A 25,515-nucleotide genomic window follows, 5' to 3' on the forward strand; every position below is an offset into this window, starting at 1 on the left:
GCAGTATTTACAGGGACAAGACTGGGCTGCTCTGGGGAGGCCGGGACGACTTCAGCCTTTGAGTTAATGGATACATAATTGAGGAACAACGTGGAATTAGTGTCATCGTAAATGATCTAGTGCCTCAAGTTAATTTCACCCGTTTTTGTTCCAAGAACATTCGAGTCAGTTGTCTTGGCTAGCCGGCTGCCACCAAAACCATTTCTTTTCCATCCAGAGTTTCAGACATAAGAGTTCAAGTTCCGGCCCTTACAAGTTGCAGGCGCGTGTTTCACGCCCCGGCTTTTATAAAAGGTAACATGTTATTCCTTGTTTTGCTTCTAGGAAGCAGAGGGTTGAGGAAATGGCTTGGGCGGGTGCATTAATGCACCCGAAAAAGACACAGACTCCCTCCCTTGGGACCTGCTCGGCCCTCACTCTTTCCGAAGGTGCCCCTCAAAGCGTCCGGTTCCCTCGGACTCTAGGGTCTAAATGCTTTAAGCGGAGGGTCTCTGGCGCCTTCCTTCGCTGTCTGGAACAGTCTGGCGGGGTCAGGGACCGGCAGGAGCGCTCGGGAGAGAGCCCGACTGCGCCTCGTCCCTCGGTGCCCGGGACACTGTCGCGGGGGCGCGGCCAGCTTTCCTAGGATAAGACTTCCCGCCCCGGAGGCTGGGCGGTGCACTTAGACGGTCCCCTCCTGAGTTTCGGACGGTCACTAGAGCTGAGTAAGCCCGGTGGAGGGAGCTGGGCAAGGATTTCCTGAGAGCCATGGGCAGGAGGGGCGGGGGCTGGAGGGCAAGGAGCACGAACGCCGAACCTGCGCTCTAGCCCGAGGACCCGCACGCCTTGCGCCTCCGCACGCGCTCTCGGCCCCGGGCCACCCGCCCTCGCTGGCCCCCGCCCCTCCGGGAGGAAGAAGAGGGTAGGTGGGGGAGGCGGATGAGGGGTGGGGGACCCCTTGACGTCACTGGAAGGAGGTGCCGGGGTAGGAAGTGGGCTGGGGAAGGTTATAAATCGCCCCCGCCCTCAGCTGCTCTTAAGCGAGGTCCGCGGGAGGCTCGGAGGGCGGCGGTGGCGAACACTCCCGGGAGGTGGCGGTGGCAGTTCGGAGCGCGCTCCCTGACTCAAGCGCAGCGGCTAGCGAGCGCCGGACGGCGAAGATACCCCTCGGCGGCAGCGCGGAGGAGAGCTCTCTCGGCGCCAGGCAGGAGCAGGAGGGGACCAGCTCGGACGGCTGCGCTGTTGGCCTCAGAGAGCGTGGGCACCCGGCCAGCAGGCCGCGTCGCGCTCGTCATGGTCAGCTGCTGGGACACCGCGGTCCTGCTGTGCACGCTGCTCGGCTGTCTGCTTCTCTCAGGTGAGGCACTCCAGGGACCTTGAGTTGGAGCTGGGCGGGGATGGGCAGCCGCAGGGCGTTCCGGGGGAGCGAGACTGCAGCCGGAGAGGCGAGCTCTGGCGGGAGCCTGAGACACTTGTTGCAGCGGGCACGCCTTGGGGACTTACATCTTTTTTGGTTTGGTTTGGTTTTTTTGCTCCCGCAGTGGGAGCTGCTGGAAGTGGCTGGCCTGGGCTCCGGGCATCACCTCCCAGGCTCTCCTTAGCTCCACGCGGGGTCACAGGCGGGTTGCCGGGTGCGGCCAGAGTCGCTAGGCCCCTGCCGGCCCCCGATAGGGTCTCGCTCCTTAGAGTCTGGATGTGCAGATCACCACACTCTGTGGACATTTCTGACATCCAAAGCCTGCTCCCAGGAGGTGGCTCGGACACCAAGGGCTGTCTGGAGCAATCAAGACTTGGAGAGGTTGCCTGGGACTGGACAGGGAAAGGGGCATTAGCAAAACTGGTCACTGTCCATGATTTCGCTCCACCAGAGCAAAGGACAAATTTGGGGAAAGTCTCATGCCCCCAGAGAGCAGATGAAGCCCAGAAGAGGGCCATCCGTCCTTGGGGCCATGGGGGAGAAAGTCAGCTAGCGAGGATTCTTTCCGGTGGTCTCCTGGGTGGGACCTCCGCTGGAGCAGCCCGGGTGCGTGGTCCAGGTTGTCTGCGCGTGGCTCAAAGCACCTCTCTCTGCCCCGGCAGCCTAGGCTCCAGATATCTTTTAAGTTTCAGAATAGTCAGCACTGCCTTTAGGTTATGATCCTAGAAAGAATTGACAATTTGGACCGAAAGATATAGTCTGAGCAGTAGGTGATGTATGCGCACCAACTAAACCAGCCTTCGTTGGGATGTGAAAAACAGACGGTGGACCTATCAAGGACCGGAAGATTTTAGGAACATTTAGTGTGGAGACTGTTTGTCACCCCACGGGTCAAAAGAGCTGGAGGAACCTCGGAAAGCGCTAACTCCGGATCTCAGAGCAGCCGGCCTGAGGCACCGGAGGTCGTGTGCGGTCGCTTTGCGCACAGCCAGATAAGAGAGCGCCTTTCTATAAAGCAAGGTAGTTGAGAAAGAAGATAGGAAATAAAGAGTCAGGTAGAATTGTAATGGCCCGCAGGAAGACCGGTAGCAAGGCTAAATGTGGTTTTAAAAGGCAGTAAAAAAAAAAAATAGCGTTTTAGAATGGGGAGACTGCCCTTCATTTCAAAGCAATGAGCAGCGGTTTATAATTAAAATAGACCGAAATGGGCTGGGTAGGTTCTGAAATAACGATATTAAGTGAGTTGTTATTATTTTCTATTTCACAGATTTTTTTTTGAAAAGCCGCTTATATGAAAACATAATCGCTTAGAGAGTTTAAATACTGATTTGTTATGTAAAGGCTAAAGCTAGGTTAAAAAGTTACTGTGAACAGAGGGGAAACATATTTTATTGGATTTTTTTTTTAAGTGTGGTCGGTTTTAGCTAAGCATACTTTTATGTGTTTGAGGACAGTGGAGTCAGATTGAAGTTCTACAGCAATGTGTGGGGAGTCGCCTTGCACCCCTTGCCAGGCACTGAGCCCACCAGGTGTTAAATCCGCAACATTTGTTACAAACGCTGTAATCCGTCCTCTCTGTATCAAGAGCTTTATAAAAGTTAGCAGTCTCCTGTTCAAGGTTTAAGGCACCACACCCTTGATCAGAGTCACCAGCGCTCCCTCCCTCCCTCCCTCCCTCCCTCTCTCTCTCTCTCTCTCTCTCTCTCTCTCTCTCTCTCTCTCTCTCTCTCTCTCTCTCTCTCTCTCTCCCCCTGCCTCCCTCCCTCCCTTCCTCCCTCCCTCCCTTCCTTCTACTTTTCTTCAAGTTGATGACATTTAGAGTTTGGTAGAACTAAAACTACTTAAATTGTGAGATTTGGGGGGGATATTTCCAATGGTAACTCTTAAATTAAAAGTAAAAATATGCAGATAATACCATCCAGGTGTGAGGCCCATGTCTGTAACCCTAGAAATCAGCACCTAAGACAGAGGGGTGCTTCTAACCAGTCATCTGCATCAGCATCAATAATAATATCTGCTCCCAAATGGGGTATAATGCACTTCTCCTGCTGCTTACACGGTATCATTTTACATAGCGATTGTTATTATTTTCTCCAAAGCTTACAAAGTCCTGCTCTCCAAAAGTGGTACATTTTAAATGACCGTTATTTAGAACTCTTGTGGGTCACACGCTAAATGTGAACTAGGGTTTCTTTCTTATCTTTTTTTCCCCCCCTCAGTTTTTCAAGACAGGGTAGCCTTGGCTGTCCTAGACTCACTTTGTAGACCAGGCTGGCCTTGAATTCACAGTGATCCACCTGCCTCTGCCTTCCAAGTGCTGGGATTAAAGGTGTGAGCCACCACACTCGGCTCTAGGGTTGTTTTTTTTTTTTAAGATAATGCAGCGTTAATTGTTTTTCTGGTTGAATAGCTTTTAACAGGTTATATAGTTTTTTTTTTCAAATGATCCCAGTTAGTTTTTTTTTTTAACTTGTAAAAATGCAGACGTTAGAAAATATAGTTCATTTTATTTTATTTTATTTTTTTGTTTTTCTAAACAGGGTTTCTCTGTGTAGCCCTGGCTGTCCTGGACTCACTATGTAGACCAGGCTGGCCTCGAGCTCACAGCGATCCTCCTGCCTCTCTGCCTGAGTGCTGGGATTAAAGGCGTGAGCACCCACCACTTAGCCAAAAAATAAGACTCCTTTTCAACTATGAAATTCAGTAGAAACCCTGTTTCAAAAAAAGAGGGAGAGAGGGAGGGAGAGGGGGGAATGGGGTCCTTCCATCTTCTTTGCTTACTTCACTGTACACATGTTAGTGGGCTGTTAGTGGGCGCTGAACCATCTCCCTCTGTGGCTGGGTAGGCTTCTGCTGTCGGGGACCACACCTTGGCTTCTTTTTCTGGCTGAGGCACCGGATCATTAGCTTGGCCCCCCCACCCCACCCAGCAGAAAGTGTAACTGTGACAGAGACTAAGCCATATTAGCTTTCCTGAGGACAACAGTCACTTTAGTCCCCTATGTATTTCTTGCTTTAAAAATGTTAATACTTATTAGTTTGGGTTTTTTTTTTTTTAATGGCCATGTTCTAAAACAGTTCCAGATTACAAGGCTACTAAACCTCTTATTTAATAAGTAGACCTATTTTTGTGACTTCTAAAAGACCAGCCAAACAGATACTTTTTCCCCCTCTCCAAAACTATGGGAACATTCCTAAATCCATAAGTGTATATAATATAAAACCTGAAGTGATATATCGACCAAAAAGAAAAAAGAAAAAGGTTTTGCTGTGAGACCCTCCTTCCCTAAAAAAAAAAAAAAAGATTCTGGAGAGAAATTATACAGTGTAGCACAGCAGATCGGTGGCTGATCTTCACCACGGCTTGCTCCCTTGAGCTAAGAGAGAGCAAATAACAGAGTAAAGAGTTTTGTGCTATGCTTTTAATTGAGTGTGAGAGCGGAGCCCGAGGACTAGAAAGAGAATGTAAGAAGCTAGGAACTACTGAGTAGGATTGGCTCAGCACTCGCTAAGTGGCGTAAAGGAACTGCAGGTAAAGTCCATTTTTCAGTGCACTTGATCCGGTGCGTAGAGGAAAGAGGGTATTCGAAGATCACAGTATCTTTAAGTAAAACTGTGTTCCCATGAGCGGCTGAAGGGTTGGGTTTAGCATAACGGAGCAGACCATGCCTGCTGGTTCCTTCTGCTTCCGAGGAGGAGCGAGGTGCGACATGGCCCTTGCGGGATGCTTTCCAGGACTGCCCTGAAGGCGAGTACAGCGGTGGCCGGCCACAGGCTGATAATGATTACATCGCTGGACTCTGCTCCAGACTCAAGGAGGGGAAGGAAATGGCAGGAATGGAGTATTTGAGGGACTGCTGGAGAGAGGTCTCTGACTTAGCACACAGTGCTGTCGGTGTGTGTGTGTGTGTGTTGTGGGAGGGGGCAGTGTTCATTAAGGAAACGGTCCTGCTCCGTCTGCTGAAGATAGTGAGCTAGGTTTCCTGCATTGTTGCTGGGCGGATGTGGGGGGGATGTCAAGAATTTCTGGGCATTTCCCATCCGCCCTTGCAAACCTGGATGCCTGGAGACTATTTCTGATTACTCCTGCCTCTCTGTCTTCCATGTCAGGCTCCTTCCTTGGGAGGGAGACTTGATCCTGTCTCTCACACACAGTCCTTGTGAGAGCTACCTGGGTCTTGGCCGCCCGAGGGAATGCTGGCTCTGTGATGTTTTCTCAGCTCTGAAGGTGGCCAGTGGCAGAGCGGGGAGACACTCTGAACAGTCAACTTTTCTACTTTATTTGTGTGTGTTTCTACTACTACAAAGTGGGGATATACAGATGTTTATTGAGTTAGCATTTCAATCCAATACTTTTTCCCCTAAACAGGGCATCTATTTACATCTATATCAGGAGTTCTATTAGAATTCTGTGGTGCAAGGGGATCAAACCTTGGATCTCTCACAGGCTAAACAAGGGCTCCGCCATTGAGCGACCTCCCCAACATTTCCTTAGGCATGAGACTGGCTTGTGTTAAAGTGTGTGTGTGTGTGTGTGTGTGTGTGTGTGTGTGTGTGTGTGCGTGCGTGCGTGCGCGCGCGGCATGGTGCGGGGGGCTGGGGGTGGGGAGGAGTGTTAAATTAAGAACTTCAATGCTGGATGTGGTGGTGCATACCTTTGATCTCAGCGCACAGGAGGCTGAGGCAGGTGGATCTCTATGAGTTCCGGGACTGCCTGGTCTACAGAGAGAGTTCCAGGACAGAGAAACCCCTGTCTCGGAAAAAAAAAGCAAAAACAAAAACAAAACTAAAAAGAACTTAAAACCTATAGGTGCTTAGTAGCCCATGAAGATCTTTATGAGAAGGCTAAATTTCCTTGTGATCCCCAGAGTAGCTGTGGCTTATGGTGCTGGCTAAACCTGTCTTTTGGGCCCTCTACATGTATGTTAACTCTGCATCTCTCCAAGAAATCAGCCCCCCACCACCACCGCCGCCACACCTCACTTCCTACTGCTGGGCCTCTTGCAAGGTCATTGGCCTCCTCCCCACCCCCACCCCCCCACCCCCGCCCCTTCCTTGGTACCTGGGAAACACCGCCCCCCCCCACATCCCGCAGAGCATGGCAGCATCCCTCACCCACACTGTTTGTGTGTCAGGTGCCTATGCCCTTCCTCTTTGGGGAAGAGCCTGTGTCTTAGTTCTTTGTTGCTGGGGAGGATAAATGAGCCAGTCACAGTAGCCTCTGAGAGCCAGGTATGCATCAGTTGCTGTTTATTGCTTTGTTCTAGCCTGCTCGCCAGGCCTCTGGGCTCACTTAGTGGGGTTGTTCCCAGTAGCCATGTGCACGTGAAACATCACATCTCACCTCATTCATGTCTGACTATTTTCTTAGTTAAAGATTAAAAAAAAAATAACAATTGAAATGTAATATGAATATATCAATAAAATATATTTAAAAAATAAAATAAAATTCTCAACGTAAAAAAAAAAGAAGGATTAAAAAAAATTAAGGGCTGGGGAGATAACTCAGTCGTTGAGAACAGTTGTTCTCCCAAAGGCCAGAGTTGAGTTCCGGCACCCATATTGGGCAGCTCACAGCCCCCTCCAAGCTCTGGCATCCACTACCTTTTTCTAGCCTCTAAAGGCCTGACACTTAAACGGGCATGTACACATCAATTTTTTTAGTTTAAAAATTAAATGCAAAGAAAGAACTGGAAAATAACTAATGCCGATTTATTTATTTGTTATTTATAGTTCATGTGCATTGGTGTTTTGCCTGCGTGTATGTTTGTATGAGGGCGTCAGATTCCCCTGAAACTGGAGTGTGAGCTGTCATGTGGGTGCTGGGAAGTGAACCTGGGTCCTCTGGAAAATCAGCCAGTGCTCTTAACAGCTGAGCTGCCTCTCTAGCCACAGTCACTGAATTTAAAATAAAATAAATTTAAAAATAAAAACATCTGTATCCATGGTTTGGGCTAAAGTTTGCCCCCCCTTCACCCTCCCCCTTTCTCCCCCCATGCTCACAGCACACCCCAACAGCCCTCTTACTATGTTCGATGGCCAACAGGATCAGTGCACACGTGCACATGCGCGCGCGTACACACACACACACACACACACACACACACACACACACACACACACACACAGAGTCCACCAGAGTTGGTCATTGTCAAAATCCCCAGGTGCTTTTTATTTTCACATTTAAAATAGAGAAACCTGGATTTTAGTGAAGGATTTGTGGTCGGCTCCTGTGCCAGTTTCTCAGCCCTCACACCCTAGAGGTGGCCTTTGTGGTTAAGAAACAAAAAGGCCAGGCTAGCCACAAGCCTTTCCTGGCTCCCACATAGCTCTTGTGGCCAGTGGGACTCCTGCATACTATTTCCAGCCTCTTTCCCCAGACTCAGGCTTAGCTCGGATCTCTAATCAAAACAGACAGAGCTCATCCTGAGGAAGCCGTAATTAACCAAATGATCAATGTCTTAGAAAACATGGATTTGGTGGAGAATAGCAAAAACAGCATCGGCCAGCCAAGCTTTAACCAGAAACGAGGCTCTGTGAGGCATTTGCTCCCAAACACTGGGATGGCCACCAGTGGTACCAAGTACCCTTTTTTGGAATGGTAAGCTGTGAAGGGTCATCTCTGCCTCGTACTGCCAGACCCTGAGTTTCTCCCTCTGGCTGGGAGGCCAGTGTGTTTAGCGGTCTGCACTCTGCCTGGCCTCGTGATGGCACAGTCCTGGCACAGATAATCCCGGCTGCATGGCTCGTCAGCAGGTCTAGCCTTCCATTGCATGGGTGGGTCTACGAGGGATTTCCTTTCAAGCCACAGACCCCGCCCACGTGGCCTACAGAAGCAAAGCTTTAACAATTAGCAGATTCTTTTGTTGACCGAGGCCTCAAGTGAACCTGGTGCCACTGAAAAGCCTTGGCTCTCGTTACACACAAATATAAAATCACTCAGACTTGGGGCCACCTTCGCTAAGACCTTGATGAGGACCTAGCCTGCCTGAGGATTGCTGGGGACCCTCAGCCTGGGCTGTCTGTGACACTTTGGGAGCCCTAAGAACCTGTCCCCTGCCTCTGCAGCACTGCCCCGCTTGCTTTCTCGTTGGTGTTTTAGGTGGGACTTCAGCATTGGTCTTTTTATTTTATTTTATTTTGTGTTTTGGTTTTTTGAGACAGGGTTTCTCTGTGTAATAGTCCTGGTTGTACTTGGCTCGCTTTGTAGACCAGGCTGGCCTCGAACTCACAGAGACCCACCTGCCTCTGCTGGGATTAAAGACGTGCCCTACCACGCCCCACGCATTGGTGATTTTAAAGCCCCACGGATTCTGATAGCCAGCTAAGATGAAGAATTCCAATGTTGAGGCTGTAGAGGCGACTCCTTGGTCTTAGAGTATCTTATTAAAGTTGGGTCCTCGGGATTTCGAAGTAAGCACTTTACCAGCTCGAGCCATCATCTCCTCCTCATTCCTGACATTTTTGCTTTCCTAACATGAAGCTGATATACCCGGCCTAGAAGGCATCCCTGGGAACCGTAGCCTGGAGATTGTTACCAGGGCCAGCCATGCAGGAGGCAACTACCCTGGGGTTGCTCTGCAGCATACACTGAAGGAATCGTGTCTCCACTGAAGGGTTGGGGGGGGGGGGATGAATCATGTCTAGACTGACGGGTTGGGGAACTGTGTCGGAGGATTCCCACCAGAGAAAGAGTGCGTGTCGGTGAGTTTTGACAGAAGTGCCTAAACACCAAGGGCCAAACAGCCGTGGACCCGACCAATGCCACTAAATCGATTTGCCTTCTGAGAGTTGGTCCGTTCTGATGGTTGGTCGGTACACGCTAGACGCCAGAATTGAGATGCAAATTTAGACAACACGTTCTAACAGTGTCCCCAACCCTAATCTTCCTTTACATGGCCCTCAGCCATTTTCCCAGTTCGTCCCTGGGCATGGTCACATCCTCAGCCTGCCCGGGGCACCCGGAGTGCCGCAGTCCCGTCCCATGTCGTTCCTGTGGGCCCTGCAAGATGCTGTCTGAAGCCCCAGAGCTGGTTAATTTCACAATGGAGACTCCCTGTCTCTGTCTCCCTGGCTAGGGTCAGTGCCCTTGGTTTGAGTGACTGACTTCTCCACCTGCTGGGAAAATATGCCGATGCAGGATGGTCGGTGGTCCTTGTCTCGGAGGAAGTCACGGCTTGGTGGGAACATGACCCTGGAATTCTCCTTGTGAGGCACCACATGCCCCAGCAGCTTTCCTTCGCTTGAGAACACTAGGAATTCTTTTCAGGTGTCTGGTGTGATAATGGGCAGCACGGCCACCCTCAAACACAGAGTGCGCATCCCCTAGCGTCTTCAGGGTGCAGGCCAGCAGCTGTTTGCATCCGCCGTCTATGGAAGCACAGCCAGCTGTCCCCAGATGCAGTGGCCACATCAGGATGGCACCCACATCAGGATGGCACATCCCAGGATGCTGCAGGTCTGGCACCCGTCCACCCTGCTGGTACGTTCCTTTAGGAGACCAGACCTTGGTACCGGCCCTCCTCCCCCCGTGACCTTACCGCCTCTGCAGTGCAGCCAGGGTCCTCTCACACGGGGGCTGGAGAATTCCTACTGTTTCATTGTACAGACTGCAAGGTGTCTGAAGGCCTGCGGTGTGGAATTCCCACATCACTCTGTCACATTCTATTGCTCAAAGCTAGTCCTGGCCCAGATTCCTGGGCTGGGGAGGCAGCCGTTTCTGAGGGGGAGGGGTAACCCCATTTGACACTTCCACTTTGCTTTTCTGTCTTGGCTGGAGTTTGGCCAAGAAAATTATAGTAGTTGATAAGTAATAATGAATGCTAAATAAGGTCTTGGCCCCTTCAGTGGGACTTGGGAGCAACACTATACTGACCTATGGCATGAAGTTCTCATTCATAAATCTTGTGGGTGGCACACAGGCCAGGGTTAGCTTGGCAAGCTGAGTTGGCACAGCAGCTGCTCAGGATCTCTGTGACTCCTGGAATCCAAGTGTTAGCAGCTCTGTATCTGCTGCTGCTGTTGCTTCTCCTCCTCCTCCTCCTTGTCATCTTCTTCTTCCTCCTCTTCTTCTTCCTCATTTCTTCGACCTAGGGTCTCATTATGTAGCCCTGGCTGTCCTGGAACTTACAGAGATCCCCCTGCCCCTGGCTGTCCTGGAACTTACAGAGATCCCCCTGCCTCTGCCTCCCTAGGGCTGGGATTGGTAAGCGTGCACCACCACTGCCTTGCAGCTCTGTGGCTTCTTAAGGACTTAGCTCATGGGTCCTTGACCCTTGACCCTTGACCCTCTTCTGTAGAGGCAGAGAAGCTTTGGGGAGATGGCGAAGTGACCTCTCCCCAGCTGTCAGACACTTTCACTTACTCATGTCACTTCACTGGTCCCTCAGCTAGGCAGCGCGGGACACATAATGCTGAGTGGTTTCTCCTGGCAGAACGGCATGGTAAGCGTGAGGGCTCCGTCTTCATTGTCACCGCATCAGTGGAGACCAGGTACATCAGCCTTCTAGGAGAGCGACGGCTGTGGCTAAACAGAACCCCTTTTTTCAGCGGTGTGTAAAGCCGTAGTTATTTGAACCTGCTTTTGTCAGTCACCAAATTCCCTCTTGGCGTGTTGCAATCCAACTGAAAAGCAAAGCAGGAGAGAATGCCTTCTCGGGGTTGTGGGATGCAGGGGTTGGGGGGGTTGGGGGGGTGTTATTTTCCCTGGGCCTCTGAGTCAAGTCTGTCCTTGGAGTTTTGTCACCCTTGAGGAATGTGAGGAGCCATTGCTACTCCCGTCTTCAAGTGGCCCTGGGAGATTTCACTGCTGTGTGCTTAAGACACTTTTAAGGTCTCAGTTTAGGCAGAATTCTCTCCCTGTGGGCTTTCTTATCATGGATAATCAAGAACATGTCATCAGAATCGTTTCCCTGAAGCCACTATGGACATGACATGACGGGCCCTTCCAAGCCGTTCTCATACACGCGGCTCTAAAGCTGTCGGGAGTACCAAGCATCACGGGCTGAGGGCGGCACCTGAGTCCAGCAGTGCCTTCATGAGCAGTTCTGCGGGACCGCCCTCCCACACTTTCCAGGAGTCCATGCTCAGTACCTGCACCCTCAGAGGCTTGGTGCTTCCCAGGGGTAAAGTGGGGGTACCTGTGGGAAGGGCTGGGGGGCGTGTCCAGAAGTGTGTCCCACTGTGAGGGCAGATGCCCTGTGGCAAGTCTGTCCCCCCCAGAAGGGGAAGAGGAAGAGGAAGGGATCCTGACTTGGAGCGGCTCCTCCTCGGGCCTGTTGGTGGCCGTCCAACACAGACACTTCCAGCTTTCATGGAACCCTCAGGCGGTGGATAATTGGGTGACTGGCTGAGAGAGCCGCACGCTGCGGACCAGGCAGGCTGGACTGGAATGCAGTCCTCTTGATTTTAAAACCAGCCCTCTCACGAACATTTTCCTAAAATAGCTCGACGGGGGTGGGGGGTGGGGGATGGGGGGGTGGGGGAGCCTTAGGATTTAAGGAAGGCAATGGGTTTGTTTGGGGTGGGGGGTGAGGTAAAAAGCACTCGTGGAGGCAGTTGTTTTCTGTTTGGGGTCATCTTCCTGGTTGAGTCTCTATACAGTGAATGACACTGGAAGCTTGTGTGTGTGTGTAGTGTGTGAGTGTGTCTATGTGCATGTGTATGAGTGTGTGTATGTGTATGTTTATATAAGTGTATGTGAGTGTGTATATGTGTAAATGTTTATATAAGTGTGTGTATTGGTCTGTGTATGTGTAGATATGTGTACATGTTTATATAAGTGTATGTGTGTGTCTTTGTCTGTGTATATATATGTATATGTATGTTTATATAAGTATGTGTTAGTGTGTATATGTTTATATAACTGTGTATCTGTGTATGTGTCTGTGTGTGTATGTTTACATAAATGTATGTGTATGTGTGTATATGTGTGCATGTGTGTATATGTGTGAGTGTAAGAGAGTGTGTGTATGTGCGTGTGTGTGTGTGCCTGGGCATGGAGCAACACTGGACATTGCGACCACTCTCTGACTGAGTTGGACTCAGTTGCACCTCGTGTCTCCTCCTCTTCTCTCTCTTGAGATGTTCAGACCTGCGAAAAGCGAAGATAAAGTAGTGTTAACTTGTTCCCCCTGCTCCCTGGAGGGGGAATGACCACACTGTCAGAATCCAGAGGAAAATCCTATCCTGCCACCTACTGAGGACTTTTAGCTTTTGCTCCAAGGAAACAGTCGGAAAGTGTGGCCAAATGCAGCCGTGCGCCTTAGACGGCAACGCTATAAAATGGTGGTCGGTGTTCAGCGCTGCTTACCGCTAACTTAGCCTTAGGGAAACCAGAACATAGTAAGTGGAAAGAGAGGCAGTGTTTTCACCTGTAACGGACGGTATGGTTGTCTTTTCAGAGAACAGTGCCGCACTCTTCTTCCACTAAACGGCTTCTTCCTGGACCGCATGCTGCTGGGCTGTTGACCCGTTAGGATCCTCTCTGTAGGGAGTTCTGCTGGAGCTGGGCAGGGGGTGGGGGTGCCTGCCCTGCACAGAACAGCTGTATCACCTGGGGTTTAAGGAATCTTTGGCTGCTTGTCTAAGGAGTGCTACCCCAGGTTGCTGAGACCAAAATCAAAAGCACCCTTCTCTCCTCATGTCTATCCTCTGCCCTCGGAAAGGAACCAGTGAGGGAAAAATAACCCTCGCAGGGCATTTCCACACAAAGTCACTTAGAAAATAAGTGGGGGATGGGATGAGGAAGTGGACAGGAATGCCAATCTTCGGAAATTTCAGTTTTTCTGAACTGACAAACTCAGACACCAGATATATAATTTTTTTTTTTTTTTTTTTTTTTTTAATGGGCAGCTAAAGCATAGACATAAAGCTTGCTTGGGATTGACATGGCCATTGTTGATATGGGTGTCATCACTCTGACTTTGTGGGCCTGGAAGCACCCCATGTGCCAGTGAGACCCAGTTCCTGTTCAGGGAGACTTGGCTGTAAATTTTGTTGGACAGACCACAGAAAGGCATGTTTGAGGAAGGATTTGCGATTCGGAGTTTTCTCCCATTATTTTGTGAATAAAAACATAGATCATAGCAACTTTAATGCTCAGGCCAGTTCCGCAGCCAGTCAAATTCCATTCTTAGAAGACTTCTTATCAGCCGGGTGGTGGCGCACACCTGTAATCCCAGCACTCAGGAGGCAGAGGCAGGTGGATCACTGTGGGTTTGAGGCCAGCCTGGTCTGCAAAGTAAGTGCCAGGCCAGCCAGGGCTATATAAGTCTGTTCCCTCAGAAGGTGCTGCAGTGATTAACATCAGGCACATTTCATATTTATTTATGAAAACTAGTATGGTTAAAACTCACCATTTCGTGCTTGTGTTTTGTGGGTATTACAGCAAATGTACAAAGGTGAATCACCCCGTTAAATGGAGAATTTGGAACTGGCAGTACCGAATAATGTGAGCTTAAGCACAGATCAGGAAGGGTTTAGTGTCTGGGTGTCGACTGTCCTATGTCTAAGTGGTATCCCCTGAGAAGCCAGCTGGTGTGTGCGTGTGGGGTGGGGGTGGGGGGTCCTCTAAGCAGGAGAATGATTCCAAGCCATCTTTGCAGTGGTGGCGCTGGCATACAGGAGTCACTCAGTACATGCCGAGTTGGCAGACTTGTGCTGTGTCTTATTAAGCCACTCTTGTGGGCCTCAGAGGCATTTGTTGGGCCCTTTGCTGGCCACCATCCGAGAACCGTACACACGTGTACACACATGAATGCTCAAGTGGAGAAGGTCGGAGGAACGCACCGGGGGTGGCAGTGATTTTCCGTGTGTGTGTGTGTGTGTGTGTGTGTGTGTGTGTGTGTGTGTGTGTGTGGCACTTTGTGTGTCTGCTTCATTGGTCTTGGCCTGGGCTGAGCTGGCTATGTTCTCTTTACACTTGACGCAGGACCGAGAATGGTAGTGAAGGTGTCCAGCCCCTGAAGTGTTGGCTCCTAGATGCTTCTCTCGGCTGCTGCAGGTTCCCAACACAACCCTAGGTGCACAAGTACAGTCTGAGAATCCAGGTGACACCACTGCTTCCCAACCTTGGCTCAGAGCAGTGTCGTCAGAAGTTGTCCCCTCTCGCTCCGGACCATCCGTGGTACAGACTACGTGAGCAGAGATGGGTAGAACGTGTTAGTCCTGCCTGGCACGCCTCGTATGAGAGTCCGCTGTTGCTCTCCCCATCGCTGACTCTCTCTTCCCACCCAGGCCATGCCGCTCCATTCCAGAATCCACACTGTGACATCAAATGTATCCCTCTGGCTTTTTCCTGCTGGCATGGTGGCCTGAGGTCGAGAAAGGTAGGGTTTTTAAGAGGCAGGAGAATTTAAAAGGAAATACTTGTTGGCCTGGAGGTGTGGCTCCGCGCATGCACACTTGCCTAGGATGTGTGGGGGCCTCACATGGGTGTTAGCTTGGCCCCAGGAGTGTGGTATGTGTTAGCTTATTTGTTGTCAATGTTAAGTTATCAGCACTTTCAGGAAAGTCGTCTGGGGCAAGCAAGATGGGTGACGTCGTGAGTTCTAGGCCAGCCTGAGCATCATAGGGAGCCTCTGTTTAATTTTTTTTTCTTTTAAATCTATGTCTGTATAACTGGAGAGCTAACTCAGCAGTTATGCTCATGCTTGCTGGGCAAACACGAGGAGCACAGTTTGGGTCCCTAGACCTCATGTGAACGACAGGCAGGCATGGTGACGAACCCGTAATCCAGGCCTTGGAAGACAGAAACAGGAGATCCCCGAGCAAGCTAGTGAGAGAGCAGGCATGCGTGAGCCCTGTGTTTGACAGAGAGACCTCACCCCAGTGAGTAAGGAGAAAGACAAACGAGGGTGGTCCTGGGCCTCAGCCTTGGCCACTATCACACATGTGCCCACACACATACAAACATGAACACACACGCATGCACACACACATGCACACACACATGTACACACACACACACAGAAAAAGAAGAAGATGAGGCTTAGAAATACTAAGCTGTTGAAGCTTTCAAGACCTCAGTTCTCCCACGATGAATCAATTTATTCCCTCCCCTGGCTGCTTAAGTCTCCAAGGTCAGAGGGTTTGGGTATAGCACTGGCTACACAGAGAGAAACTGTCTCAATTTTCTCTTAAAGAATGGATCTAAAACATCTCCTTTACAGAGAGTCATCCCCCCAAAGGACTCTAGATTTTAAAGATAGAGTTGTTGAAGAAAACAGATGAAATTTTGTGTTGCCTGTACTAGTCTTTTCTGGCTTTCCCTTGCATGCATACCTCAGTACACACCTGCCTGCCTGCATGCACGGAATCTGCCCTCTTCATACCTGCATGCTTGTATGCATGCATAGAGTCTGCCCTCTTTACTCCTGCTTTCATGCATGCATGCATGCATGGAGTTTGCCCTCTTCACGACTGCCTGCTTGCATACATGCATGGAGTCTGCCCTCATTTTATTACACAAAGAGCCATTAATTTAGATTTGGAATTAAAACCTAAACAAAATGGTTTTTTTGTTTTGTTTTGTTTTGTTTTTTAGCAATTTAAAACATTTTATGTGTGTGGGTGTTTTGCCTGTATATGTATGTGCACCATGTGTGTGTAGTACCCATGGAGGCCAGAAGAGGGCGTCTGGTCCCCTGGAACCAGAGTTACGAAGGGTTGTAAGCACCCTATGGGTGCTGGAAACTGAATCCTGGTCCTCTGGAAGAGCAGTCTGTACTCTAAACCACTGAGCCATCGCTCCAGCCTAACTGTTGTCATGGTCTGTATATGGAAGAGACTCGGCCCTGAAAATTATGCAGAGGATACCTTTGACCACCTGGAACCTATAATCCTAAATAATTGAACATTCTCCTTCTCATAGCTAGGACAACTCAGGCATCTTGTGACAGTTACTTCCAAATCAACCAGTGCAACTCTACCCAGTTCCTTTTCGTCCGCTGCGTTCTGTTTCTGATTCTGGACCCCTGTACAGAGCTGTGGTTCCCAATGGAACCTGCAGGATGCACCAGCTGTCAAAAGCACTGCACACTTAATTTCTCATATATTATATGCTTGCTGAAACAGCACCGCCGAGCCACCATCAGCTACTGGGGTGTTTTTAGCTGCTAATTTTAGGGGAAAATGCATGTGTTCTCTCCTGAAGTTACGTGCGACTTATCAGTGTCTGTGATTTGCTCTTGTTCTGCAAAACTGCCATCCGGGCCCAGCTTCCCCAAGGGGCAGTGTGCGGGATTAGTGAAGAGCATAGCTTGGGGGGAAGGGGGGAACCAAATGGGCCGAACTTTCTGCTATTGACAAGGGAAACAGATGAATCTAAGATAAAAGCCGACCCCGTGTATCCTGCTCATGGCCCCTTCGCACAACCAGATGAAGGTTTTTCACTACACAGAAGTCATGGTTCACGTCCCGTTCGCCAGATCTTGACCGTTCCATGACATGGAGTGGTAAGATGCTGGGCTCCACGGAGATCACTCAGTAAAAGAGCAGTAAAAGGGAGGGGAGGGCATCTTGGGAAAAGGTGGCCACTTGGTCAGGCTGACAGCTTTCCCCTGTCAAGCCAGCTAATTCTGAAGTCATGAAGCCACGGAGAAGGAGCTGGGGGCCTATAGGTCACTGGGGGGGCAGGCTCCCGATGGTAGCTGGTGACAGGGCTAGTGATGGATGGAGGCTAACCTGTGATCCTCAGAGAGATCAGTGCCCAGCTGCAGGAGACACACCGCAGACACAGCCGCATTCTTAGCGTCAGCAGTGAGAACGGGGCTGCGGTGGAGGGCTGCGGTGGAGGGCTGCGGTGGAGGGCTGCGGTGGAGGGCTGCAGTGGAGGGCTGTATCAGATCGCACCGTGTTAGACGCTGCCCAGGCACCTAATGGCCTCGTGCTGGGGCCTGAGGCACCTACTTATCAATTTGACTAAAATGTGAGCTGTGGGCTCAGAAGAGGAGAGAGCTGATGGTGGGTGCTTAACTACTGTCCACACGACCACAGACAGCTTCTACCCCAACACACACACACACGTACACACACACACTCACACACATACTCACCACACTCACACTCACATGCACACACACACACATGCACACCACATACACACAGAGGCACCACACAAATACACACCACATACACACACTCACATGCACACACACACCACAGGGACACCAAACACACACATGTACACATACCACATACACCACACACACTCAAACCCAAATGCATATGTGTGGACATAAGTCAAATGACAACTCTAAAAGAAGCCAGACTACAAGGAAAAAAAAAACATTAAAAAATAATACCATGGCCAGGCAGTGGTGGTGCACGCCTTTAATCCCAGCACTCCAGAGGCAGAGGCAGGTGGATCCCTGTGAATTCGAGGCCAGCCTGGTGTACAATGTGAGTCTAGGGCAGCCAAGGCTACACAGAGAAACCCTGTCTCAAAAAACAAAACAACTCCTCCCCAAATAAAAATAATACCATGACTAATTGTGGGACTTGTTTGATTGTGAATATACCGGTGGAGAAATGGAGAAGCCAACTGTTGGCATTATGCGTTTAAATAACCTCTTTAAATATTGCTTATGGTTTAACAGCAGCAATATATTAACTATTTATTATTATTATTGTATGTGTGTGTATACACGTATGTAAGGATGCATGCATATCACAGCACACATGTGGAGGTCAAAAGACAGCTTTTGGGATGCGTTTCTCTTCCCACCAGGGTTGCAGGGAGCAGACTCAGTTTATAAGATCTGTACAAGTGAGTGCGTTCACCTGCCAACCGTCCCCCTTAGACTTGAGTTGTGGCATAAAGGCTCAAGCTGTGAATGACGGGGCTGGGGAGGTGGCTCAGAGGTTAAGAGCACTGACTGTTCTTCCAGAGGTCCTGAGTTCAATTCCCAGCAACCACATGGTGGCTCACAACCATCTGTAATGTGATCTGATGCCCTCTTCTGGCATGCAGGTGTGCATGCAGACAGACCATTGTCTACATAATAATAAATAAATTTTTAAAAAAAGATGCGAATGACATGTGACTATTTTAAGCTTCTATAACTACAAAAATGTCAAAGTTCATTTTTTAAGTCTAATGATTTGAGGATTACCTAGAAATAGCAGAAACTCGTGAATTTTCTCCGTGGGTTTAGTGGGGTTAAAGTAAGCTTAGTATACTAGGACTTTAAAGTGAACTGTAAGTCGCTGGGATTCACAACTTTCTACAAATTACATCTGTGCTTCCTGAACAGCAGCTTTGTGGGCATCCAGGGCCCTGTGGACTGAAGAGCAGCGAGGACCGGAATTCTCCTGAATCTCAGATGCCCTGTGTGAAGCCATGAGTCACCTCCCCTCCATCAGGATTAGTCAGCACTGAGCCTCCTTGGCTTCCGGCTCACCCCAACAGAATTCAGTGTGGGGATCCCAGAGAGGGAGGGGCTTTCCCTTCCTCTAAATGAAGGAAGAGTGTAATTTAAAAAAAAAACACCACAAAGCCTCTCCCCTCGCTCCCCACCTCCTGGTCCAGCAGCCTAACAGAGAGACGCGTCAGCAACACTGTGGGCTCGGATGAGCATCCTTTCCTTAACGCTGTCCTTGATTTAGAGGCCCTTACACAAGGCCTGGGTCGGCCTGAGTCATAGTTAGGAGATAGAGCCAGTCCTTAGCATGCGCAGGGCTCTGAGTTTCACCCCTGGTACCAAACACTCAGTATTAGAAGATGTGATTTGGGTTCACGGCCGGGACTTGAATTATTCTCCTGACATTGAACTTCTCGTCTTCCATGTAGCGTGTTTGCAGGTGAAACACAAGCCGTGTCGCCTTCCTCCGTCTTCCTGGGAATGAGGTGGGAAGGCCCACTCACTGTGGCCCTGGGATTAAGACAGTTTTAATCTATTAGATTCCAGAACTCTGGAAGGGTTAGCTTCTCAAAGACAAATTTCAGTCGCTTCTAGAATTTACAACTGTACCTCATACGCACCCCATACGTCCTTGCTCCCCCCAGCCAGCAACAAGCTTCTTTGATACTCAGAATATGATGGGATGTGGACTTTTAATAAGCTCCATCTTGAAGAGAGAAACCTTTTCTTATTATGAAGTGTGTTTAATTGACCTCACATAACCTTGAGAAATGGCTCGTTGTCTTCAGTTCAATTTTTTTTGAAACATGATATTTGAATTATATTTAAAGAAGCCATTTATCATGTAGGATTATGGTCTATTGAAGACATAGTACGCAGAATGAGGAGCAGATGTTTCACATCTGAAATAAATCTATACACAAAGCGTTGGGCTTAAAACAAATAAGTTAGAAGTCAGTTTTTATGAATTATTTTTGTGAGGGCTACACAGAGAAATCCTGTCTCGAAAAACCAAAACCCAGCCCCCCCCCCAAAAAAATTTTTTTGTGTTGTTTCTGTTTATTGTATTTGTTTGAGACAAGGTTGTACTATGCAACCCTGGCTGGCCTGGAACGCACTGTGTGAAACAAGCCTGCTTCTTTCTGCTTGCTTCTTTCTGCGGAGTGCTGGGATCAAAAGTGTGTGCCACCGCCGCGCCTGGCAGAAATGAAAACATTTGATAGAAAACGGAACAGTAGTCATTTTCTTAAGAGACCTCTGTCTACATCTGAACTGTCAGTGTGACCCAATTTGATTTTTAAAAAATTCCCATTAAATAGTTAAAATATGCAGTAAGAAATGATTAAAAGCCAACAACAGACAAGGTGTTGGGATGGGTGGGGATGACGTAGGCAATGAAGATAGCTTGCTTATTTGGTTTCGGTACATTGTAAAGCTTGTACCCAAATAGTGATGTTACTACATGAAGGATAAATTCATTCCCTAAAACCAGCCTTCTAAAAATTCAAGATGAACCCAAACTAGCCCATCACGCGGGAGCTGGAGGCTGGCCGGGTCATCAGTGAAACGCTGGCAATAGAGGTGCACGCCGCCACACCTGGCACCATCGTCTGTTTTTGAGATGTATTTTATTTTGAAATATGTGTGTGCGCACGGGTGGACGTGTATGTTAGTGCAGGGTCCCAAGGAGATCAGAGGTGGCAGATCCTCTGGAGCTGGAATTACAGGGGGTTGTGGGAGATGGGGTGGTGTGGGGCGCTGGGAACCACCCTGGGTCCCCTGCGAAAGCAGTCCCGGCTCTTATGCCTCAGTTGGTGTGTGGTGGTGTCTTTTCCGTTCTTTTGGGTGGGTGTTTAGGTGTGTAATTGCCGGTGAATCCGTTTAACCCATTATTGACTTAGTAACGGGGCTTTTGATTGGCTACTACCATTCTGTTTCCCAAGGGGGCCGGGCTGTTTTAAAATGCCGTCAGCAGTGTCCAGCTTCTCATTTCTCTACCCTGGGTATCACCCTCCTCTTATGATTCCGGCCATCCTGGCAGGTTAGGATGTTTCTCGTTGTACTTTTGCTTTTTGTTTTCTTGGTGACTAATGGCATCTTTCATCCTTTCATATCTTCTTTGGGCAGATCCACTGTCACTTTTCCAAACTGAGCTATCCGCCTTTTTATAATGCGTACATATTTTCAGCATGTGGTTGTGATGGTGGTGGTGGTGGTGATGGTGGTGGTGATGGTGATGGTGGTGGTTGTGATGGTGATGGTGACAAGGATTTAGACAGCGTCTTACTGTGTAGCCCTGGCTGGTCTGGAACTCTCTAGGTACACCAGGCTGTCCTAAAACTCAGAGATCCCACCAAGTGCGGAAAGGTGTGTGCCACCATGCCCGGCTAAACATGGGATGTTGAATTTGTTATCAGTAGCTGTGACCTCAGAGCCATAGGTCGCAGAGGTCAGAGGCTGGAAGTCGTACAAATGACTCTCGCCTTTGCTGTTCGCAGAGGGAGTGGCTTGCTGGTGGCACACTGGACTAGTTAACAAAGCCAGGAAGGAAGTGGCGGATGGCTCTGAATCAAAATAGGACAGATGTTTCATGAGATACATGGTTGTTCATTGCTTAATAGCAAGGATGCATTCTAAGAAATGCATTTCAGACAAATTCCTTCTCCCATGAACACCATAGACTATGTGTACAAAGTGGACGTGCCATTACTAGGCCTATGTCCCCACTATGGTATATATGGTATTGTGAGCCAAAGTGTGCTGTTCCATTGCAAACTAAAGTGACTTCCTTTTTTTTTTTAAAGATTTATTTATTTATTATATATACAGTGTTTTACCTGCATTACACCTGCATGCCAGAAGAGGGCACCAGATCTCATTACAGATGGTTGTGAACCACCATGTGGTTGCTGGGAATTGAACTCAGGACCTTTGGAAGAGCAGCCAGTGCTCTTAACCTCTGAGCCATCTCTCCAGCCCTAAAGTACCTCCCTTAATGAGAATAATCTTGTCATTTTTCAATAGTAGGGATTTGTGCTGCCCTTTTTGGAAGGGAAGCTGAAGGATTTGTCTTAACACTGCATTCAACAAGTGAGAGCACTTTTACTAAGATCACTAAAATGAGCAATTTTCTGAAGACATTTTCAGTCAGTCTACATAGAACCTTTTTTTTTTTTAAGATTTATTTATTACATATACAGTATTTTGCCTGAATGTACTCCTGGCCTCCTGAAGGGGGCACCAAATCTCATTATAGATGGTTGTGAGCCGCCATATGATTGCTGTGACTTGAACTTAGGACCTTTGGAAGAACATACAGTGCGCTTAACCTCTGAGCCATCTCTCCAGCCCCATAGAACCTTTTTTGAAAGATTTGTCTTACGTGTATGCTGTGCACCGTGTGGTTGCAGGTGCCTTTGGAGGCCAGCAGAGGGCGTCAGGTTCTCTGGAACTGGCGTTACAGTAGATCCGCAGCCAGTGTTGGTATCCCCTGAGTCATAGGGGTTCTGATCTGATTCCTAGGTGCTTGCAAGGCTGTCTGCTCCCTAACGTCCTGTGTGGGAGCCCCTTCTTTCAAATCCATCACACAGCCTTGGAGACCTTTTGAAGGAGACTCCATATGATCTTGGATTTGGTTTCACAGTCAAGTCATATGTTTGCTCAAGATAAACTCACCCTGCTGACACCAAAGAATGCATTCCAGTGTGCACAGCGAGATGAAGGCGAGGTGGAGGATGTGTCTCCCTGACCTTGGGCACATAGTGGAGGATGTATCTCCCTGATGTTGGGCACATAAGAAGGGGAACACGGAGCATGAAAATAACGGCCATAGCACTATCAAGATCAATATAAAGTGTCAGCATTTTTTGTTGTTGTTGTTTTGTTTTTTCAAGAAAGACAGGGTTTCTCTGTGTAGCCTTGACTGTCCTGGTCTCGCTTTGTAAACCATGCTGGCCTTGAACTCACAGCAATCTACCTGCCTCTGCCTCCCAAGTGCTGGGATTAAAGGCATGCGCCACCACCACCCGGCTAAAGTGTCAGCATTTAATAAGAACAAACTCATAGGCTATTGATGGTTTTCTTGTTTGTTTATTTATTGATTTCAGAAAGGATGTCTCTCTGTAGACCAGGCTGGCCGCAAACTCATAGAGATCCATTTGCCTCTGCCTCCCAAGCACTGGGATTGAAAGTGTGTGTCACCGTGCCAAGCTCAACAGGCTGGTGTTTCTAGTGCTATCAGCTACAGTGGCTGACCCTAACAGATATACATCCAATGGAGCTCATTGTCCTAGGATCGCTGGAGTTTTCCATTATTATGTTAAGTAGCACTTCTCCTGATGTGAAAAGAGTTCTATGTTTTTCACCTCACAGTCGACTTTGATGACAAAGGATAAAAGCCATTCTTTAAGTCAGATGTCAAGGCTAGTGTGATAAACAGTGGAAAGTCCTGACACCCACCGGAGCTTTACAATGGGGACTCATCAATGCAGCGTGGTCCACCCTTGGAAATGGAACATTCTGTGGACTCAGTATCAAAGTGGGGCAGCCCAACTCTGTGCTGCCGAGCCCCCCACCCTCCCCCAGCAGGGTGTCTCTGCTGCAGGTATCACTAGGTGCAGACCGTGTCTAAGGAGCAACTTTCATCACACAGATGTGGATATCCAACAAACTCAAAGAAATGGTCTAAGGACTGGTACTATTTTCTAGAAGCATTGGGGAATTTTTTCCCTTGTTCTCTGTTAATTATGGCTGTTGGTTTCTCCTGTGGGCTGGGCAGGGCTGGCCTCCACCTCACATGCTCCTGTTTCAGGCTCCTCTGGTCATGCTGGGACCACAGACAGGTACCATCCTGCGAATCCTTATGGGAGCCTAATTTCCTACTCACTGAAGGACACCATTAAGTGACCAGCAGCTCAGAAATATAGCATCCTTATACTTTATTTTCTAAATAGCTTTTTATTTTATTTTTATGTAATGTGTGGTTTTGTTGGCATATACGCCTTGGCATCACGTGGGTGCCAGAAGAGGGTGTCGGATCCCCTGGAACTGGAGATAGAGGTGGTTGTAAGTCACCATGTGCTAAGAATCGAACCTGGGTCCTCTGCTAGAGCAACCAGTGCTCTAACCACTGAGCCACCTCTCTAGCTCTTTTTGCTTTTCTAAACTGGCTGCGTTACCCAGCTTCCTCAGTCCAGATGCAGAATTCACTGATGCTAGTGACAAGCTAAATTAGTGAACATTTATCTTCTTAGACTCTCCCCCCCCCCCTAAGCTTTACAGCAACCCCATTTTCCTCCAGTGTCTCTCAGCACTGGCTCAGGTGGCGTCTAGGTCAGAAGACAGAGCAAGGTGCAGCGAAGACACTGCCGAGGGTTCGTTCCCTTAAGGGACCTTCTCAAAGGCACTTCCCAGGCAGTGGCCACGTGCCTTGAAGCTATAGGCTCTCTTGACAGGAGAGTTAAGGCATTTGGCCTGTCTAAGTTACTCCCAAAAGGAAGATTACTACAACTCGTAAACCTCAAGTTGTGAAAATGGAGGTTTCCTCCCCCAGGCTTCTCCTGGAGGGAAAGCGTTATCAAATCTACCCAACTGCAGATAATTCCAAGTAACGCCAGAATTTTCCGCAGGAAGCCGTGCTGAGTCTCTCCCAGCACAGAGACAATTGCTCAATTAAATGCGCAAAGTTCCATGACACAGGACAGGCAGAAGAAATTCTGGCCTGGAATTTTTTCTTTTTAGGGTGGGTGTTACCAACCACTAGCTGCGGCTTCAGGAAAGCCCACTGCTCTTGGGGGTCATCATATCAGGAAACCCCAAAAGATGAATACGGCACAAAATGTGTTTCAGTTTACCCAGGTGACTTCTAAGGCCAGCAGGGCTCTGTCATTTCATCTACAAGTAATTTGATACCAGTAACTTGTCAACTGAAGATACCTTCTAAAATATTAACTCTCCCTCCAGCGACCCTTAGAAAATATACGGTTCACTTAATATCTTCCTTTGTAATTATATACCCAACAGAACCTGACAGCGCCTACACTGGGGACTGGGGGCATCTGCCACGTGGTGGGCACCGAGTCAGCCTCTTGTACAGCATAGCTCTGGCCCCGCATCCCCAGCACGGAGGCAGAGCCTGAGTGCTACGGTAGCAAGCCAAGGGCACGCAGTTAGAAAGAGGGAAGGGAAGCTCCCTATGCAATTTAGAGTTTAAAAGTCCTGTACTCAGCCAGGCGTGGTGGTCTACGCCTTTAATCCCAGCGCTTGGGAGGCAGAGGCAGTCGGATCGCTGTGAGTTCGAGGCCCCCCTGGTCTAAAAAGCAAGTCCAGGACATCCAAGGCTACACAGAGAGACCTTGTCTTGAAAACCCCGGGGGTGGGGGGGAGGGAGGAGTCCTTTACTCTCCAAGATACTAGAGTCCAAGAGAGTCACTGGAGAACAGTGTCAGGGGCGTCCCTGGGACCTGACACAAAGACCTGGCCTCACAGATAGATCTGCAAGGGGCATCTAGAGGACTTCAAATTTCCCCCTTGACTTCTACTGTGAAAATCCCTTTGCAAGTAGAAAACACTCTCTAAGATTGGCGACATATATCTGTCCCCAAGACTCCTTCCCTCTCAGTCCCTTTTCTTTCCTCGGGGCTGCTATCCCTGACCCCAGCCTTACCTCTTACCCTGTCGTTACAGCTTGCAGGGATGGGAAGGGGTGAGGCGCAGGAGGAAGAGAGCATGCTCTAGCCCCTTGGGTGCTATTCCGAG

General features: G+C 49.0%; 1 protein-coding gene across 2 annotated transcripts in view; it reads left to right on the forward strand.

Moving 5' to 3' along the window:
• Positions 1-706: 706 nt before the first annotated feature.
• Positions 707-25,515, forward strand: part of FLT1 (fms related receptor tyrosine kinase 1) — a 164,884-nt gene continuing 140,075 nt past the window's right edge. The window contains exon 1 of one of the 2 annotated variants that reach the window (XM_084761732.1): positions 707-1,336. In XM_084761732.1, coding sequence (XP_084617858.1) covers positions 919-1,336 — 418 coding nt within the window. In that variant the 5' untranslated portion in view covers positions 707-918. The remainder of the gene's footprint in view (positions 1,337-25,515) is intronic. The other variant, XM_084761733.1, reaches the window with a different exon arrangement.

This window comes from Acomys minous (genome assembly GCF_964271855.1).
Source record: "Acomys minous genome assembly, chromosome: 16".
Lineage (NCBI taxonomy): Eukaryota > Metazoa > Chordata > Mammalia > Rodentia > Muridae > Acomys > Acomys minous.